Source organism: Oncorhynchus keta, chromosome 8 (assembly GCF_023373465.1).
Source record: "Oncorhynchus keta strain PuntledgeMale-10-30-2019 chromosome 8, Oket_V2, whole genome shotgun sequence".
NCBI lineage: Eukaryota > Metazoa > Chordata > Actinopteri > Salmoniformes > Salmonidae > Oncorhynchus > Oncorhynchus keta.
In genome coordinates, this window is record NC_068428.1 from 32,330,360 (window position 1) to 32,351,222 (window position 20,863).

At 40.1% G+C, this 20,863-nt stretch overlaps 1 protein-coding gene across 2 annotated transcripts; it reads right to left on the reverse strand.

Annotated features, from left to right (window-relative positions):
• Positions 1–38: 38 nt before the first annotated feature.
• LOC118387090 (platelet-activating factor acetylhydrolase-like) lies at positions 39–19,194 on the reverse strand. 2 transcript variants are annotated; one of them, XM_035775242.2, is made up of 11 exons: positions 18,764–19,194; positions 18,137–18,264; positions 17,881–18,031; positions 17,608–17,701; positions 17,429–17,497; positions 11,996–12,170; positions 11,510–11,623; positions 4,637–4,728; positions 2,704–2,880; positions 953–1,101; positions 39–835 (listed from the first exon to the last, which is right to left on the reverse strand). In XM_035775242.2, the coding sequence occupies exons 1-11, from the start codon at positions 18,831–18,833 to the stop codon at positions 744–746; spliced, it is 1,311 nt and encodes a 436-aa protein (XP_035631135.1). In that variant the 5' UTR covers positions 18,834–19,194; the 3' UTR covers positions 39–743. The 2 variants fall into 2 exon arrangements, with proteins under 2 accessions (XP_035631135.1, XP_035631136.1); XM_035775243.2 differs by having other exon boundaries at positions 18,876–19,192.
• Between the last annotated feature and the right edge of the window lie 1,669 nt (positions 19,195–20,863).

Consider the following 20,863-nt stretch of genomic DNA (forward strand, 5'->3'; position numbering starts at 1 on the left):
TATGGTAATTTCTCCCCACAGAATAATTGATCAAGGACTCACAGTATCCATCATTTATAGTTGTATACAAATCAGATGCATTGGATTACAGTAGTGTAGAAATTAAAGTATTTCAGAATTGAAACGTTTGAGTGATCCAAGGCTGTATTTGTGTGCCAAACAACTGAAATGAGTGTTCAGGTTGTTTTAGTGCCTAATGAATATGACACAGGTAGATTAAGGCACATTTATGGAGCTGGTTCAAAGGAATCAAACATTTCATCCTTGTGACTTGTCAATCTGCTATTTTTGTTGCGTCTTTTCAAGTAGTATTTTGCTTCAATCTGTGCAATCATGCTAGATACATAAATTAACCATCTAGGGGTCATAAACTGAAAGTCTTGGAATTATATTTCCAAAGACTCATGCCTTTTCAAAATGGACTTAATATCCCATACAGGTGTAAAATGTTATACACTACAACCATAATTAGTTCAGGTACATAGATACTGTTGAGTGCAGTGTTCCTACAAAACCGTAAAACTTGATTAGCTTGACATTACTTGGAGATGCAGTATACCTCTACAAGCAATCATAATTTGGTACTGGTGAAGACTGACTAGTAGAAATCACTGCTCTATTTGACAAATCCATGATTGAAACTACATTAAAGGCTCAGTGCAATAAATATTGGCACTTTGAGTTAGTGGAATTGGCTGGAAACCATGCATCCCTCTGAGGTCCATAGCGCAGATGGAACTGAACTAAGAAATTTCAGTAACATTGGTGCCTGGAATGAGGTTGTGGTCCTTGCCCTCTATTAGATGGTCCCATTGATTGAAGTCTTTATCTAAACCTGCAAAACAAAGGCAAACCCGTTTTACAAAATCGAAGAAGAAAAGCTTCTGCACACTGACATTTGGACATGTCTGATGCACCCGTTGAACCAAATTAGCTCTGTACAGATCCTTACCTAGATGTCTCTGCAGGAATGCTAGCGATGCTCTATTACAGAGATCGATGCCGACCTGAGGGTCGATCTCTCCTTTCAGCTTCAGGATCTTCCCTATCCAGTTGCCAGTCAGGAAGGTGAAGTCTGGGAAGCTCTGGTGAACGGTTCCCCTGTGGGGGAAGAAGAGAATATAAGATTACAAAAGTGTCCATTGTCATTTTCAGATTAAATAAATAAAACTATTCTTAACCCAACCCCCTGAGAAACAGGGTCAGCTACAGAATATATATTTTTTTACATTTAAGTCATTTAGCAGACGCTCTTATCCAGAGCAACTTACAATTGAGGCAACTATTCTTTGAATGGTGAACTGAAACCATTTAAAAAGTGAAAAGATCCTCCTTGGAAGGCAATAAACAACTGAGGTATTTATTGCACCCATACTGGTTTCAAAATCAGGAAGTGGCATTGTAAGCCTGACACGAGTTATAAAGGCCAGCAGGAAAGCAGATTTAGCAAGGGTGCTTGTTCTCTTGCATTACTCAACTGGACCAAAGAGGGCTGAGCCGACAACATCACGAAAACGATGTGAGTGCTTCCATGGGACAGGAGTCAAATCAAATTTGATTTGTCACATGCGCCGAATACAAGAGGTGTAGACCTTACAGTGAAATGCTTACTTACAAGCCCTTAACCAACAATGCTTTAAGAAGTTATGAAAAAAGGTGTTAATGAAAAAATAATTAAAGAGCAGCAGTAAAATAACAATAGCGAGGCTATATACAGGGGGTACCGGTTTGCAGGGGCACTGAGTAATTTAGGTAATATGTACATGCAGGTAGAGTTAAAGTGACTATGCATAGATAAACAGAGTAGCAGCAGCATAAAAGAGGGGTCTGGGTAGCCCTTTAATAATTGGTTCAGGAGTCTTATGGCTTGGGGGTAGAAGCTGTTTAGAAGCCTCTTGGACCTAGACTTGGCGCTCCGGTACCGCTTGTCGTGCAGCAGCAGAGAGATCAGTCTGTGACTAGGGTGGCTGGAGTCTTTTTTTAGGGCCTTCCTCTGACACCCCCTGACATAGAGGTCCTGGATGGCAGGAAGCTTGGCCCCAGTGATGTACTGGGCTGTAAGTACTACCCTCTGTAATACCTTGCAGTCGAAAGGCCGAGCGGTTGCCACACCAGGCAGTGATGCAACCAGTCAAGATAATCTTGATGGTGCAGCTGTAGAACCTTTTGAAGATCCTAGGAGATTGAAAGGCTTTGTCGTGCCCTCTTCATGACTATCTTAGCTCTCAACATGCTCCACTACAGCCCCGTCAATGAGAATGGGGGTGTGCTCGGTCCTCCTTTTCCTGTAGTCCACAATCACCTCCCTTGTCTTGATCACGTTGAGGGAGAGGTTGTTTTGATTCTGGACAGCCAGATTACTCGCAAGAATGACAAGAAAGTGGCTCATTTCATCTTGTTCTTGACATCTCTTGTTTTGACTAATATGGCTAATCAAAAGGGAACCACCGCGCTAAATGGCTAAAATTCACTAGCTTGCTAACCAACAATTATACGATGTATTTCAGACTGTGCAAATGTATTTATGTTTTCAATAAACATTGGAGACCAAAGACAGCTTACAACAATTTAAGCCAACTGTGTCTGTTTTGCCCCATAGTTGCTAAACAACCAATCAGTCTATAGGTGTGGAAACAAAATCTACTAATCTATCGTCTTTCACATTGTCATCTCAGTAACAGTAAATGTATACTCTTTCCATACTTGATGGTGATCATTTTCCTCTGCATGGAGGTGGAGGAGGAGTCCAGTTTCCTCATGCGACTGATGTTCCCGGCCCACTGGAACTTCTCAGAGTTAATGAAGAAGATGGGCTGCTTTACCCTGACATAGATCTCTTCATCCAGGGGGAACATCCATGCGTCCAAGGCAATGCCACACCTGAGGAGATCAACATAAATATACAAATAATATTGTGAGTTCGGGGGGGTGCCCCAACCAGGACTCGATCCTGGGTCCAGCAACTGTCAACCCAACATCTTATCTGTTACGCCAAGAGATCTGAACCGCTTGACGAGGTTTCTAGGTGTTATGTTAAGGTTGCTGCAATAGTATAATATGGTAATTTCAGTGGTGGAAAAAGTATAGACACGTTAATAGAAAGTTACTCAAGTAAAAGTCTAAAAGTATTTGGTTCTAAATCTACTTAAGTATCAAAAGTAAAAGTATAAATAATTTCAAATTTCTTATATTAAGCAAAGCAAACAGCACCCTTTTCTTGTTTTAAAAATGTACAGATAGCAATGGGCACAACAACACTCAAACATAATTTACAATGTACGGATAGCAATGGGCACAACAACACTCAGACATCATTTACACATGTACAGATAGCAATGGGCACAACAACACTCAAACATCATTTACAATGTACGGATAGCAATGGGCACAACAACACTCAGACATCATTTACAATGTACGGATAGCAATGGGCACAACAACACTCAGACATCATTTACACATGTACGGATAGCAATGGGCACAACAACACTCAACCATCATTTACAATGTACGGATAGCAATGGGCACAACAACACTCAGACATCATTTACACATGTACGGATAGCAATGGGCACAACAACACTCAAACATCATTTACAAATGATGCATTTGTGTTTATTGCGTCCGCCAGATCAGAGGCAGTAGGGTTGACCAGGTTTAATTTTGATAAAAGTGCATGAATTGGACCATTTTCCTGCCCTGCTAGGCATTCAGAATGTAACGAGTACTTTTGTGTGTCAAGGAAAATGCACAACAACACTCAAACATTTACAATGTACGGGCAATGGGTCAGACATCATTTAGTGAAGTGCACAACAACACTCAAACATCATTTACAATGTTGTGCACAACAACAAGACATCATTTAAAAGTAGTCAAAAATATAAATAGTAAAGTAAAGTACTGATACCCCAAAAAACGACTTAAGTAGTACTGTAAAGTATTTCTACTTCAGTACTTTACGCCACTGGGTTAATTTAGCAAGAGAGCTAGGTACTTCTCTAGCACTAGAAAAACATACTTAATTGATGTACGCCAACAACCATCTGAGTGATGTGATGGAAAATGTTATTGTGTGAAGAGACATCCTTGAAAATGTTGTCATAAATAATCCTTGGTTCCTGCCTATGCTTGGTAAAGATATGAGAGGTGACATCACCCCCTCCTTAGGACCATCTGGCAGAATATGTTCTTTAAGATAGGAGACAGTGCCAGACACATGCAGGAACCAACCCTATGAACCATGCAAATATAACTTGTCTGTGTTAGCCGTATATAAGAGAACAAACGGGACTGCGCCGACAGCTGAGTTCAGACCGGTACTTTATGCATCTAAGTTTGACTGTGAGCTCTCTAGCTTTCTGTTAATAAACAATGATTCATTCAAGATTGATTTCATATTTTAATTTTTCTTCTCTTCTTCACGGTAAAGTCTACACTTGATGTACTCTGCGCATGTGACAAATACAATTTGATTTGATTCAAACCCCATGTTCCAAGGAAACATTTTGAACCATCTCATCTTAATGTGCCATTTGATGAAATTGATTAGACTTTAGTAGAGAGGAAAATGTTATGAAGATGTGAAAACTGAAGCGACTTTGAATGTGATGAAATTGAGAGGGGTAACTCTTACTTGAAGTTCACGTCTTTGCAGAGGGCTTCTACCACTGTTGCTCCCCCAAAAGAATGGCCCATCACCGCTATCCGGCACAAGTCCATAGAGTTCTGAGGAAGAGGGAAGTTACAGGGTGATGTCATTCATTACCAGTAACACCGGATATGATTCAAACAGCAGAAAAAGTTATCGTACTAAATGTTTGAACACGAGATGACTGAATACCAATCGAACTTTCAGCCAACATGCACAACTTGTAGGGCCTGTTTATTATCCAATGTGGAGGAATATGTCTAAACAGTTATCAAAACTGTCATTCAACAAATTAAAAACAGGTGGCCTTGTTTCTTTAGTTTGCTCTACATCAGTGGTTCCCAAACTTTTTATAGTCCCGTACCCCTTCAAACATTCAACCTCCAGCTGCGTACCCCCTCTAGGGTCAGCGCACTCTCAAATGTTGTTTTTGCCATCATTGTAAGCCTGCCACATACACACACTATACAATACATTTATTAAACATAGAGTTTGTGTCACAACCCGGCTCATAAGAAGCGATAAAGAGCTCTTATAGGAACAGGGCACAAATAATAATAATCAATCACTTTACTCTTTATTTAACCATCTTACATATAAAACTTTATTTGTTCATCAAACATTGTGAATAACTCACCACAGGTTAATGAGAAGGGTGTGTTTGAAAGGATGCACATACAGTTTTTTATTTATTTTTTATTTGACCTTTATTTAATTAGGCAAGTCAGTTAAGAACAAATTCTTATTTTCAATGACGGCCTAGGAACAGTAGGTTAACTGCCTGTTCAGGGGCAGAACGATAGATTTGTACCTTGTCAGCTCGGGGGTTTGAACTTGCAACTAGTCCAACGCTCTAACCACTAGGCTAGTTGAAGCTAGAAGTTTACATACACCTTAACCAAATACATTTAAACTCAGTTTTTCACAATTCCTGACATTCAATCCAAGTAAAAATTCCCTGTTTTAGATCAGTTAGGATCACCACTTTATTTTAAGAATGTGAAATGTCACAACAATAGTAGAGAGAATGATTGATTTCAGCTTTAATTTCTTTCATCACATTCCCAGTGGGTCAGAAGTTTACATATACTCAATGAGCATTTGATAGCATTGCCTTTAAATTGTTTAACGAGAGTCAAACGTTTCGGGTATCCTTCCACAAGTTTCCCACAATAAGTTGGGTGAATTGTGTTTCATTCCTCCTGACAGAGCTGGTGTAACTGAGTCAGGTTTGTAGGCCTCCTTGCTCGCACACCCCTTTTCAGTTCTGCCCACAAATTTTCTATAGGATTGAGGTCAGGGCTTTGTGATGGTCACTCCAATACCGTGACTTTGTTGTCCTTAACTTCTCTAGGGTAGGGGGCAGCATTTGAAATTTTGGATGAAAAGATTGCCTTCTACTCAGGCCCAGAAGATAGGATATGCATATAATTAGTAGATTTGGATAGAAAACACTCTAAAGTTTCCAAACCTGTTAAAATAATGTCTGAGTATAACATAACTGATTTGGCAGGCGAAAACCTGAGAAAAATCCATTCAGGAAGTAGGATTTTTTTTGTTTATAGTTTTCTATTCAATGCCATTACAGTATCCATTGACTTAGGACTCAAATTGCAGTATCTATGCCTTCCACTAGATGTCAAGTCTTTAGAAATTGTTTCAGGCTTGTATTCTGAAAAATTAGAGAGTAAGAGCAGTCTGAATGAGTGGACCCTGCCGTGTCACAGAGCTTTTTCATGCACATGACCGAGAGAGTGCCTTTCTTGTTTACCTTTTATATTGACAACGTTATTGTCCGGTTGAAATATTATCGATTAATTAGGCTAAAAACAACCTGAGGATTGAATATAAACATTTTTTGACATGTTTCTATGAACTTTACAGATACAATTTGGATTTTTTTTGTCTGCCTGTTGTGACTGCGTTTGAGCCTGTGAATTACTGAAGAAAATGTGCAAACAAAACAGAGGTTTTCGGATATAAAGGGAGACTTTATCGAACAAAAAGGAACATTTATTGAATAAATGAATGTCTTCTGAGTGCAAACATATGAAGATCATCAAAGGTAAGTGATTCATTTGATCTCTATTTCTGACTTGTGTAACTCTACTTGGCTGGTTACTTACTGTTTGTAATGATTTGTCTGCTGGGCTTTGTTCTCAAATAATTGTTAAGGTATGCTTTCGCCGTAAAGCATTTTTTAAATCTGACACCGTGGTTGGATTCACAAGAAGTTAATCTTTAAACCTATGTCAAATAGTTGTATCTTTTCTGAATTTTTATAATTACTATTTCTGTATTTGAATTTGGCGCTCTGCAAACTCACTGGATGTTGGCCAGGTGGGACGCATTGTCCATTTGGAAGAGCCATTTGCGACCAAGCTTTAATTTCCTGACTGATGTCTTGAGATGTTGCTTCAATATATTCACATAATTTTCCTCCCTCATGATGCCATCTATTTTGTGATGTGCACCAGTCCCTCCTGCAGCAAAGCACCCCCACAACATGATGCTGCCACCCCCATGCTTCACGGTTGGGATGTTTTCTTTGGCTTGCAAGCCTCCCCCTTTTTCCTCCAAACATAACAATGGTCATTAAGGCCAAACAGTTATATTTTTGTTTCATCAGACCACAGGACATTTCTCCAAAAAGTATGATCTTTGTCCCCATGTGCAGTTGCAAACTGCACATAGGACTGGCTTTTTTATGGTGGTTTTGGAGCAGTGGCTTCTTCCTTGCTGAGCGGCCTTTGAGGTTATGTCGATGTAGGACTCATTTTTACTGTGGATATAGATACTTTTGTACCCGTTTCCTCCAGCATCTTCACAAGGTCCTTTGCTGTTGTTCTGGGATTGATTTGCACTTTTCGCACCAAAGTACATTCATCTCTAGGAGACAGAACACGTCTCCTTCCTGAGCGGTATGACGGCTGCGTGGTCCCATGGTGTTTATATTTGCGTACTAGTGTTTGTACAGATGAACGTGGCACCTTCAGACATTTGGAAATTGCTCCCAAGGATGAACTTAGACTTGTGGAGGTCTACAATAATTTTTCTGAGGCCTTGGCTGATTTTTTTTTCTTTTCCCATGATGTCAAGCAAAGAGGCACTGAGTTTGAAGGTAGGCCTTGAAAGACATCCACAGGTACACCTCCTATTGACTCAAATCATGTCCATTAGCCTATCAGAAGCTTCTAAAGCCATGGCATCATATTCTGGAATTTTCAAAGCTGTTTAAAGGCACAGTCAATTTAGTGTATGTAAACGTCTGAACGACTGGAATTGTGATACAGTGAACTATATGTGAAATAATCTGTCTGTAAACAATTGTTGGAAAAATTACGTGTCATGCACAAGTACTTGACAAAACTATAGTTTGTTAACCTCTTACTCCTACCCGACACGCAGGCGTCCCATCTAGACATCTGGAAATGCAAATGCGCTACGCTAAATGCTAATAGCACTCGTTAAAACTCAAACGTTCATTAAAATACACATGCAGGGTACTGAATTAAAGCTACACTCGTTGTGAATCCAGGCAACAAGTCAGATTTTTAAAATGCTTTTCGGCGAAAGCATGAGAAGCTATTATCTGATAGCATGTAACACCCCAAAAGACCCGCAGGGGACGTAAACAAAATAATTAGCATAGTCGGCGCTACACAAAACGCACAAATAAAATATAAAACATTCATTATCTTCTTTGTTGGCACTCCTAGATGTCCCATAAACATCACTATTGGGTCTTTTTTTCCGATTAAATTGGTCCATATATAGCCTAGATATCGATCTATGATGACTGTGTGATCAAGGAAAAATATTGCGTTTTATAACGTAACGTCATTTTTTTTTATTAAAAAAGTTGACGATAAACTTTCACAAAACACTTCGGAATACTTTTGTAATGCAACTTTAGGTATTAGTAAACGTTAATAATCGATCAAATTGATCACGAGGCAATGTATATTCTATAGCTGTACGTCTGGAAATAATCTCCGGGTAAATCTCAACCAAAATATCCGGTCGGAGACCGGAAGAAATGCGCTGCCTCGTGTCCGTTTGACCAAGAAACAAATCGTAGGCAAATGACAAGACTGTTGACATCGTGTGGAAGCTGTAGGTATTGCAACCTCAGCCCCATTTAATGTGGTTCACATTCAACAATGGGTTCTAGTGGCGCATGGATATATTTTTGCATTTTCAGTGATCAGATTTTCCTGCGCTTTTCGATGAAACGCACGTTCTGTTATAGTCACAGCCGTGATTTAACCAGTTTTATAAACGTCTGAGTGTTTTCTATCCACACATACTAATCATATGCATATACTATATTCCTGGCATGAGTAGCAGGGCGCTGAAATGTTGCGCGATTTTTAACAGAATGTTCGAAAAAGTAGGGGGTAGGAGTAACAGGTTAACAAGAAATTTGTGGAGTGGTTGAAAAACAAGTTTTAATGACTCCAACCTAAGTATATGTAAACTTCCAACTTCAAATGTAACTCTGCAATGATGGGTTGTATTGGAGAGAGTCTCAGTCTTAAATCATTTTCCACACAGTTTGTGCCTGTATTTAGTTTTCATGCTAGTGAGGCCGAGAATCCACTCTCACATAGGTACGTGGTTGCAAAGGGCATTAGTGTCTTAACAGTGCAATTTGCCAAGGCAGGATACTCTTGAGTGCAGCCCAATCCAAAAATCTGCCAGTGGCTTCTGATTAAATTCAATTTTCACAAAACCACTTGTTGCAATTTCGATGAGGATCTCTTGTTCAGATATCGGTAAGTGGACTGGAGGCAGGGCATGAAAGGGATAAAGAATCCAGTTGTTTGTGTCGTCCATTTCGGAAAGTACCTGCGTAATTACGCACCCAACTCACTCAGGAGCTGCGCTATATCACATTTGACATTGTCCATAAGCTTGAGTTCATTTCCACACAACAAATCATACAATGGAAATACCTGTGTGTTGTCCTTGTTAATGCAGACAGAAAAGAGCTCCAACTTCTTAATCATAGCCTCAATTTTGTCCCGCACATTGAATATAGTTGTGGAGAGTCCCTGTAATCTTAGATTCAGATCATTCAGGCGAGAAAAAACATCAACCAGATAGACCAGTCGTGTGAGAAACTCATCATCAAGCAAGAGGTCAGACAAGTGAAAATGATGGTCAGTCAAGAAAACTGTAAGCTTGTCTCTCAATTAAAAAAAAAAAGTCAATACTTTGCCCCTTGATAACCAGTGTACTTCTGTATGTTGTAAAAGTGTTACATGGTCGCTGTCCACATCATTGCATAGTGCAGAAAATACATGAGAGTTCAGGGGCCTTGCTTTAAGAAAGCTAACCATTTTCGCTGTAGTCTCCAAAACGTCTTTCAAGCTGTCAGGCATTCCTTTGGCAGCAAAAGCCTCTCGGTGGATGCTGCAGTGTACCCAAGTGGCGTCGGAAGCAACTGCTTGCATGCGCGTTACCACTCCACTATGTCTCCATGTCATGGCTTTTGCGCCATACGTACAGATACCAACATATCTTGACCATCAAAGTCCATTTGATGTCACAAAGCTGTCCAGTACTTCAAAATATACCATCTCCTGTGGTCCTGGTTTCCAGAAGAGGATGTCTTCCTTAATTGACCCCCCATAAACGTAACAGACATATACCAGGAGCTGTGCCAGTCCCACCACGTCTGTTGACTCATCTAGCTGAAACGCATACAAATCACTGGCTTGTATATGAAGCAGTAATTGTTTCAAAACATCTCCTGCCATGTCACTGATGTGTCGTGAAACAGTGTAGTTTGATGAAGATATTGTCTGTATAGTTTTTTTGCCGTTTCCCCCAGGATTGTCCCAGCCATATTCGCAGTAGCAGGAAGAATTAAGTTCTCCACAATAGTATGAGACTTGCCTGTCCTTGCCACTCGGTAGCTCACCATATAAGATGCTTCTAGCCCCTTCTTATTAATGGTATCTGTTGCTTTTATACATGTCTTGCTACTCGAAAGTCGTCATAATTCTTGCTCAAAAAACTCCTGTGGCTTATTTTTCAAATTGGCATGTTTTGTTTTAAATGTCTGCGCAAGAGTGAAGGTTTCATTGAGTTGTGAGATAGTACTTTTGCACATATAACATACTGTGGCTGAGGAAAGGCACTACTCCCAATATAAGTGAACCACAAATCAATGTAGTTCTCATCATATTTGCACCTCTTCAATGGTCCAATGTCCCTGTCTGTTGTTCGGTGCTTTCCTGGGTAAGGGGGCAGTTACTCTTCGGCTGCATCAGATTCACAACTGTCAGTGTCCAAGCTAGCTGGGCTAACAACAAATGTAGAATTACTGATTCTAGCATTGGATGGGCTCGTGGACGCAGAACAACTTGTGTCGTCGACAGGTACAGATGTAGTACTGCTGGTAGTAGCAGTACTAACAGTAGAGCTGGTATGTGTCTCTATGGACACGGGCCTTACTTTTCTTAACCATTTATCCATTTTCGAGCTAACAGAATGAGCAACAGCTACATTTGGCTACATAGGGACCGTTAGTGGAATTCCCGTGGGAGATTAACAGTTAATGTGATTGGATGTTAATTATTTGACGATGCTACCTGTGTTGTTATTTCGTTGAAAACTAGATGGTTTAATTTGATTTTTGGCAGTGAAACGAGGCTACTCAGGCGGAAAAAAACCTCACCCAAATGTATAGCCCCATTGGAAAATATAAATGGAAAATATATATATTTTTTTAATGCGAATAACATTTTTATTTGGCGTACCGACGGCATTTCGATTACCCCAGTTTGGGAACACCTGCTCTACATAAAGGGTTCACGTGGTGTTTCATTTGAGACATAAAATATTCACCTCCAATGTCGTCCAGTCAAACTCTGTCTGAAGCACGTTCTCCATATTTTTTCCTGAGTTGATTTGGATGAGTGTATCCAAAGCCTTTATGCACTCGTCAGCTCGCTGTTTCACCTACAAATAGACAGTTCAATATTATGCTTAGTTCTCAAACACATGAAATTGTCTTCCTAACAGAATGCAATGCGGAGTAATATGTCCAGTGTGGCTCAGTTGGTAGAGCATGGCGCTTGCAACTCCAGGGTTGTGGGTTTGATTCCCACAGGGGACAAGCACAAAAATGTATGCACTGGATAAAAGCATCTTCTAAATGACTAAAATGTAAAAATATAATACAAATGCAATATTCCATGTTATGGAAGTAGTGATATCACATTCATAAAACAAATGTATTACTCAAATGTATGGTCCTGAGGAATGGCTCAGACAAGCAGATAAAAGGGTCTACACATGATTACACTGAATGTGACATATTCAAATGTGTACCTGTTTATTCCTAAGGGGGAATTCACTCTCGCCTGGTTTCAGAGATCGGTAGTACATCCATTCCTCTACCAGGTTCTCTGGGGCCTCGGGGTTGGGTTTAGACGGCGAAGCCTCATCTTTCTCAGGCTCTTGAGGCTTTTGATGGTAGAAGTATGTCGCAGAGGCAGATTCATCCCTAGAGTAAAACATCAAATAGATATCGTTCAGCGGCACCAATACTGACATTATATCCTTTCGGTTGTTGTACAATGCTGACAGAGATCTGAGAAAAAAAAGTGTTTTCTTTTAAAAAAGTACACAAGTGTGCTTTAATGAATAGGATATAGGAAAATGTTGAGTACATGTATAATATTACATATTAAGTGAAAATAAACAGTAATGACATACATACATTACCAGTCAAAAGTTTTAAAAAACCTACTCATTCAAGGGTTTTTCATTATTTGTACTACTTTCTACATTGTAGAATAATAGTGAAGAGGTCAAAACTATGAAATAACACATATGGAATCATGAAGTAACCAAAAAAGTGAAACAAATTAAAATATATTTTATATTTGAGATTCTTCAAAGTAGCCACCCTTTGCCTTGATGACAGCTTTGCTGCCTGAGGTAGAGTATCTCATGATAAACTGCAGACCACACTATCTACCTACCGAGTTTTCATCTGTATTTGTCATAGCTGTCTACATACCATCACAGACTGATGCTGGCACTAAGACCACACTGAATGAGCTGTATTCCATCATAAGCGAACAGGAAAACGCTCATTCAGAGGTATGTCCTAGTAGCCTGGGACTTTAATGCAGGGAAACTTAAATCCGTCTTACCAAATTTCTATCAGCATGTTAAATGTGCAACCAGAGGGGGAAAAAAACTATGGACCGCCTTCACTCCACACACAGAGATGCATACAAAGCTCTCCCTCACCCTCCATTTGGCAAATCTGACCATAATTCTATGCTCCTGATTCCTGCTTACAAGTAAAAGTTAAAGCAGGAAGCACCAGTGACTCGGTCTATAAAAAAGTGGTCAGATGAAGCAGATGCTAAACTACAGGACGGTTTTTCTAGCACAGACTGGAATATGTTCCGGGGTTCCTCCGATGGCATTGAGGAGTACACCACATCAGTCATTGGCTTCATCAATAAGTGTTATCGACGACGTCGTCCCCACAGTGACCGTACGTACATACCCCAACCAGAAGCCAAGGATTACAGGCAACTTCCGCACTGTTATAAAGGGTAGAGCTGCCGCTTTCAAGGAGCGGGACTCTAACCCGGAAGCTTATAAGAAATCCTGCTATGCCCACCGACGAACCATCAAACAGGCAAAGCTTCAATACAGGACTAAGATCAAATGGTACTACACCGGCTCTGACGCTCATCGGATGTGGCAGGGCTTGCAAACCATTACAGACTACAAAAGGGAAGCACAGCTAAGAGCTGCCCATTGACACAAGCATACCAGACGAGATAGACCACTTCTATGCTCGCTTCGAGGCAAATAATACTAAAACATGCATGAGAGCACCAGCTGTTCCGGAAGACTGTGTAATCATGCTCTCCGCATGCGATGTGAGTAAGACCTTTAAACAGGTCAACATTCACAAGGCCGCAAGGCCAGACGGATTACCAGGACGTGTACTGCGAGCATCCGCGGACCAACTGGCAAATGTCTTCATTGACATTTTCAACCTCGCCCTGTCCGAGTCTGTAATACCTACATGTTTTAAGTAGACCACCATAGTCCCTGTGCCCAAAATCAAATCAAATTTACATTACATTTCACACAGGCAGGTGTTTAGTCCCAGGGTCCTTAGCTTATTGATGAGCTTTGAGGGCACTATAGTGTTGAACACTGAGCTGTAGTCAATGAATAGCATTCTCACATAGGTGTTTATTTATATAGCCCTTCGTACATCAGCTGATATCTCAAAGTGCTGTACAGAAACCCAGCCTAAAACCACAAACAGCAAGCAATGCAGGTGTAGAAAAGGCCAAAACCTAGGAAGAAACCTAGAGAGGAACCAGGCTATGTTAGAGAGGAACCAGGCTATGTGGGGTGGCCAGTCCTCTTCTGGCTGTGCCGGGTGGAGATTATAACAGAACATGGCCAAGATGTTCAAATGTTCATAAATTACCAGCATGGTCGTATAATAATAAGGCAGAACAGTTGAAACTGGAGCAGCAGCACAGTCAGGTTGACTGGGGACAGCAAGGAGTCATGTCAGGTAGTCCTGGGGCATGGTCCTAGGGCTCAGGTCCTCCGAGAGAGAGAAAGAAAGAGAGAACACTAAGGTAACCTGCCTAAATGACTACTGACCCATAGCACTCACATCTGTAGGCATGAAGTGCTTTGAAAGGCTGGTCATGGCTCACATCAACACCATCATCCCAGAAACCCTATACTAACTCCAATTTGCATACCGACCAAACAGATCCACAGATGATGCAATCTCTACTGCACTCCACACGGCCCTTTCCCACCTGGACAAAAGGAACACCTATGTGAGAATGCTATTCATTGACTACAGCTCAGTGTTCAACACTATAGTGCCCTCAAAGCTCATCAATAAGCTAAGGACCCTGGGACTAAACACCTGCCTCTGCAATTGGATCCTGGACTTCCTGATGGGCCGCCCCCAGGTGGTAAGGGTAGGTAACAACACATTCGCCACGTTGATCCTCAACACAGGGGCCCCTCATGAGGAGGGTAGTGCGTACAGCCCAGTACATCACTGGGGCCACGCTTCCTGCCATCTAGGACCTCTATACCAGGCAGAGTCAGAGGAAGGCCCTAAAAATAACCAAAGACACAAGCCACCCTAGTCAGACTGTTCTCTCTGCTACCGCAAGGCAAGCTGTACTGAAGCGCCAAGTCTAGGTCCAAGAGGCTTCTAAACAGCTTCTACCCCCAAGCCATAAGACTCTGAACAAATAATCAAAAGGCCAAATGGTTGTTATCATCTATGCAGTCACTTTAACAACTCTACCGACATGTACATATTACCTCAACTAACCGGTGCCCCCGCACATTGACTCTGTACTGGTCTTGCTATTGTTATTTTACTGCTGCTCCTTAATGACTTGTTACTGCATTGTTGGTTAGGGGCTCGTAAGTAAGCATTTCACTGTAAGGTCTAAACCTGTTGTATTCGGCGCATGTGACTAATACAATTTGATGAGGAATGCTTTTCCAAAAGTCTTGAAGGAGTTCCCACATATGCTATGCACTTGGCTGCTTTTCCTTCACTCTGCGGTCCAACTCATCCCAATTGGGTTGAGGTAAGGTTATTGAGGCCAGGTCATTTCCTGCAGCACTCCATCACTCTCTTTCTTGGCCAAATAGCCCTTACACAGACTGGAGGTGATGGGTCATTGTCCTGTTGAAAAACAAATGATAGTCACACTAAGCGCAAACCAGATGGGATGGCATATTGCTGCAGAATGCTGGTTAAGTGTGCCTTGAATTCTAAATAAATCAGTGTCACCATCAAAGCACCACCAAACATCACACCTCCTCCATGCTTCACGGTGGGAACAAAACATGTAGAGATCATCCGTTCACCTACTCTGTGTCTCAGAAAGGCATGGTGGCTGGAACCAAAAATCTCACATTTGGACTCATCAGACCAAAGGACAGATTTACACCGGTCTAACGTCCATTACTCGTGTTTCTTGTCCCAAGCAGGTCTCTTCTTCTTATTGATGTCCTTTAGTAGTGGTTTCTTTGCAGCAATTCGACCACAAAGGCCTGATTCACGCAGTCTCCTCTGAACAGTTGATGTTGAGATGTGTTTTTTACTTGAACTCTGTGAAGCATTTATCTGGCCTGCGATTTCTGAGGCTGGTAACTAAAATGAACTTATCCTCTGCAACAAGAGGTAACTCTGAGTCTTCTTTTACTTTGGAAGTCCTCATGAGATCCAGTTTCATCATAGCGTTTGATGGTTCTTACGACTGCACTTGAAGAAACTTTAAAAGTTCTTGAAATTTTCCATATTGACTGACCTTCATGTCTTAGAGTAATTATGGACTGTCGTTTCTCTTTGCTTATTTGGGCTGTTCTTGCCATAATATGGACTTGGTATTTTACCAAATAGGGCTATCTTGGGTATACCAACCCTACCTTGTCACAAAATAACTGATTGGCTCAAACGCATCAAGAAGGAAAGAAATTCCACTATTTAATTCTTAACAAAGCACACCTGTTAATTGAAATGCATTCCAGGTGACTACCTCATGAAGCTGGTTGGGAGAATCCCAAGCAAGTGCAAAGCTGTCATCAAGGCAAAGGGTGGATACATATCACATATATTTTGATTTGTTGAACACTACTTACTACATGATACCATATGTGTTATTTCAAAGTTGATGTCTTCACTATTATTCTACAATTTAGAAAATAGTAAAAATAAGGAAAAACCCTTGAATGAGTAGGTGTGTCCAAACCTTTGACTGGCATTGTACATACATATAATTTGACATTAAGTGTAAATAAACATAAATGTCATTAATACATACATATAATATGACATATTAAGTGTAGATAAACAGTAATGTTGTACATTAGTCAGAGATTGTCTACATATCACCAACACTTCCATTATCACACTCACTTGTTTGGCTGACAAACCAATCAGATTCATACAGATAGATAAAACGTTTGGTGTTAACGTGTATTTGTTGGATTTACAACTGCACAGGAACAAAAAATAAATAATCTTAACTGAAAGAGATTTTTCACTTGAAAGTCAAAAACTTTCAAGATTAAATTATTCAAAATTCAAATTAATTTGGTTGGAGGCAAGTGATTCTCGTTTATGTGTAATATATCCGATCTGTGGTAAGTTACAGGCAAAAAAATAAATACAATTGAACCCGTTTTGAAAAGAGAAAACAGACAATTCTGCTCCATTGCATTCCATTGTTAGGTGCAAGAGTGACAATATATTTAACTGCATCTTTAACACAACACAAATGTGTAACACAACACAACACAATAGCCAGTTCAGTGCTGCTGAAATTCACAGAAGTCCACAGCAGCAAGCTTAACCTGTATAGGCTATGTTGGGCTTTGGGCCATAACCCCATGACAGACAGGGTTAGGCCACAGACCAGCCATTATGCTATCCATATAGTACCAGCAGTCCATACTGATAAAAATGTGATGACCTAGTTTGTACCATTGTACCACTACTACCCTGAGATAAACAGGCAGGCCGCTCACGCCTGCTGCCTATACGAGGGCGACTGTCTGTGTATTTATGGAGAGTCCTATGTCATTGTTAGCTTAAGAACATTAACTGTCGACTGGAATCTCATCCCTTCCTCTGTCCATTAGATTAGGGAGCGCTTCTCAAAGTCTTTTTTCATGAATGAAGTGGACAGAGACTGTGTTTACAGTGTGTGTGTAGAGAGTGTGGAGTACCTGTGTTCCACTGATGCTACTATGAAGCCTTGTGAGGCCAGTTCAGTGCATATGGCTGAATATAAAGTTCTGGGAGAAAAAGAGGTGAGGCATAAGATCATGTCCATATAATAACATAATATAATCTCCATATAATAGAAAATGTACATGTAAAGCGAACAATACACTTCTGTTTGTACCTGAAAGCTCCAAGTCCATGAGAGAAGATGACTACTGGATACTTCCCATTTTGTTTATATGAGCCATTCAGGGCAGCAGGTATCTTAAAAGATCCTTTATAAAACACCAGAAACAACATGTTATAACAACTCAAGCACAGTTTGTGATTTAATAACCTCTACTGTATACTACATGCAACATTCTAAATCTAGCCCACCTGAATTCAATGTTCTAGGATCACTATAGCTAAAATTATTAAATGGTCATGTGTACCATAGAATAAAAGTATTTACCAAAGAGGTAATTGAAAATCTTTTCACTCAGGCCTCTGTTGATTTTCATGAAGTCTGCAAGCCCATAGAAATATCCTTTACATGGGATCCAGTCTGGTTTTTCAGCATTGTCGGACACTACACATGGATAGTATAACCTAAAGAATGTTCCCTGGTGACAGACAGTTTAAATGGTTGTTACCAGTTGGTTTGGTATTTGGGAAAGATACTTTTTCCTAGCTAGTAGGAAAATGAGAAAAATAACAACACTGTTTACCTCTACAGTATGATCCATCATGAAATCTGAACATCCCACAGCATTAGGCCCTTTTGCTGGTGGGATTCCCAGGTTGTTGCTACAGGAGTTTCCCATAGCTGCGAAGAGACTCAATGTGTACCTTTGATCTGTAAACGCATTAGAATGTCAGTTGAGTCAGCATGAATAAGCACATATCTAGATGGTAGATATGGCGTAGGAAGTATATTTCAACATTCTTCGTATATTACATGAGAGACTACAGTTCACCAATAAAGGAGCATGAAGTCAAATTATGTGATGAATGCCAGCACCTAGCAAGATGTCTTTGGATCCTCAATGTGTACATGTAGCTGACAGTTAAAACATGACATAAATCATTAACTAACTAGCCACGACGTTAAGACTGATTTAGTTACAACCAACTAGATCATGGCATTAATGAATTAACATTAGCAAGTATGAACGAAATTGACTAACGTTAGCTATCATGAGTAACTAGGAATGGATAGATGCCAAAAGTTTAAAACGTTGATTTGTGATGCTAGTTATAACTATTTAGTTTTTATAATATGGTTTACCTTTTAAAGCGAACAACTACCAATGACAAATGAGTTCGATTCAATTCAGTAACGTATTCATCCATACCTGATCCTGTCCTTGACCACTGATAAATCTTCTTAGCTAATAACTGTACGAGTCCACCATTAGCGTACATCGACCTCTAGGTTGCCTGATAAAGTTAGTCAGAAAGACGTACCTGTTGCTCGTGGGTTGCTAGGTCAACATTATCAGGTGAAACCTGTTTAAAAGTACGTCATTCGGGAGTGGCTTCCTATGTGCATTCACTGTCTGTGGACACACATGTAGTAAGAGTTGGGTTAGACAAGTCGGGACTAGTGATGCACCAACTGACGTAGCTACTAGCTGGTTAGCTTAGCATTAGCACTTGCTAGCTACAGACTGCCTTCAAAAAGCATGGTCTCGTGTGTCTTCATGGCTTCTGTCCGCTGTAGTAGCAAAGATGCTTGTATAGCTAAACCACTACACCAAGATACACCACAACCGGTCGTTTTAAACGGGAACAAATTAGTCATAGTGGGCATAACCAAGCAAGGAGGTGGGCAGAGCCAAGCACGAGCTATCAAAGATCCGATTGGCGCGTACAATTTTATATTAGCATATTTCTGTTGGGGAACGTCTACTCTAAAGTGCGCGTGTGCAAAAACTCAATTCGCTTGTGCACTCGTTCTAAACAACGTAATTTGTTAAACATTTGGCAAAAGGTAACGTCTACAAAACCCGTCCACTCTGTTCGTAACATATTCTAGTTTGGGAACATAAAACTGTATTGAGATCAAATGTTTAGTCGATGAGAAAATTTGCAGAATGTCGGCGAAAATCCATCTCGTTCCATCTTCTCCCACTGCAGGCCATTGGATTTCCTCTTAACTATCATATTTTGTCGTGAGTGGAAACGCCAAGCAGATGCTTCACATCAATACATCTGGTGAAATATCGGTCTCATTGTTCTGTCGGTGATAATAGTATGGTTGGCAATCGCTTTGTAATTATTTTCATATTTATTGCATGACACAGACATTGTACAGATCAATATGCAATTATCACAAATAACAAAATATATATTTTTTCTTTTTTCTACTGTGTTATTGACTTGTTAATTGTTTCCTCCATGTGTAACTCTGTGTTGTCTGTTCACCCTGCTATGCTTTATCTTGGCCAGGTCGCAGTTGTAAATGAGAACTTATTCTCAGTTCGCCTACCTGTTTACCTGGAAAATAGATCAAAATAGTATCTACAGTATTTGTCAAAATCGAACTTGTCTAATCGTGTAATATATACTTTATCAGTGTCTCTCTGGTTACCTGTTTTTTTTTAAATTACAGAAGAGTAAATAAATAAAACCAGAGAGACACTGAAAAAGTATATATTACACGATTAGACAAGTTCGATTTTGACAAATACTGTAAATACTTTTTTGATCATTTTCTATGTATACCTTTCAAGGATGTTACCTAATATTCTAAATCAATTAGATCAATTAATAAATTCACAAATTCACAAATGATTGGCTGTCACTGTGTGTGTATGTAAAATAGAAAATGTATCAAATTTGGCAATGCTTACAGGTTTACCCACCTTATCACTGATACATATTTTCACATCTATCTAAAATATTTCTACACTATCACTGTATATATATTAGTGATATATTAGTGCATGTAATGAAAAGCTTGACTAATCCTTCAGTAAAGTAAGGATTACATTGGGAATAGCTTTCATTAAAATGTCATATTCCTTACACAACATAATGTTTTTCTGGCTAATAATTCATTGTTTGGCATTTACGTTTGACATGCATACACTTGTAGGGGGCTGTAAATGCAACAATTGCTGTCAATTGCACGAGGGGGTGTGGTCTATAGCCAATATAACACGGCTAAGGGCTGTTCTTACTTACAACACAATGCGGAGTGCCTGGATACAGCCCTTAGATGTGGTATATTGGCAATATATCACAATCCCCAGAGGTGCCTTATTGCTATTATAAACCAGTTACCAAGTAATTAGAGCAGTAAAAAGCATTGTTTTGTCATACCCATGGTATACGGTCTGATATACCACGGCTGTCAGTCAATCAGCATTCAGGGCTCGAACCACCCAGTTTATAACAAACAGCCTTTTGGCCACTAGAGGCCTCTATCACTATATGTGGGTAGTCCAGAA

Excerpts from the sequence above, each read along its gene's own strand:
- LOC118387090 (XM_035775242.2), bottom strand. The coding sequence starts at position 18,833 with ATGTACGCTAATGGTGGACTCGTACAGTTATTAGCTAAGAAGATTTAT. Across the intron at positions 12,171-17,428 it reads GTAGCATCAGTGGAACACAG|GGATGAATCTGCCTCTGCGA; the intron begins GTACTCCACACT and ends GTTTTACTCTAG. Across the intron at positions 4,729-11,509 it reads TTGACTGGACGACATTGGAG|AACTCTATGGACTTGTGCCG; the intron begins GTGAATATTTTA and ends CCTCTTCCTCAG.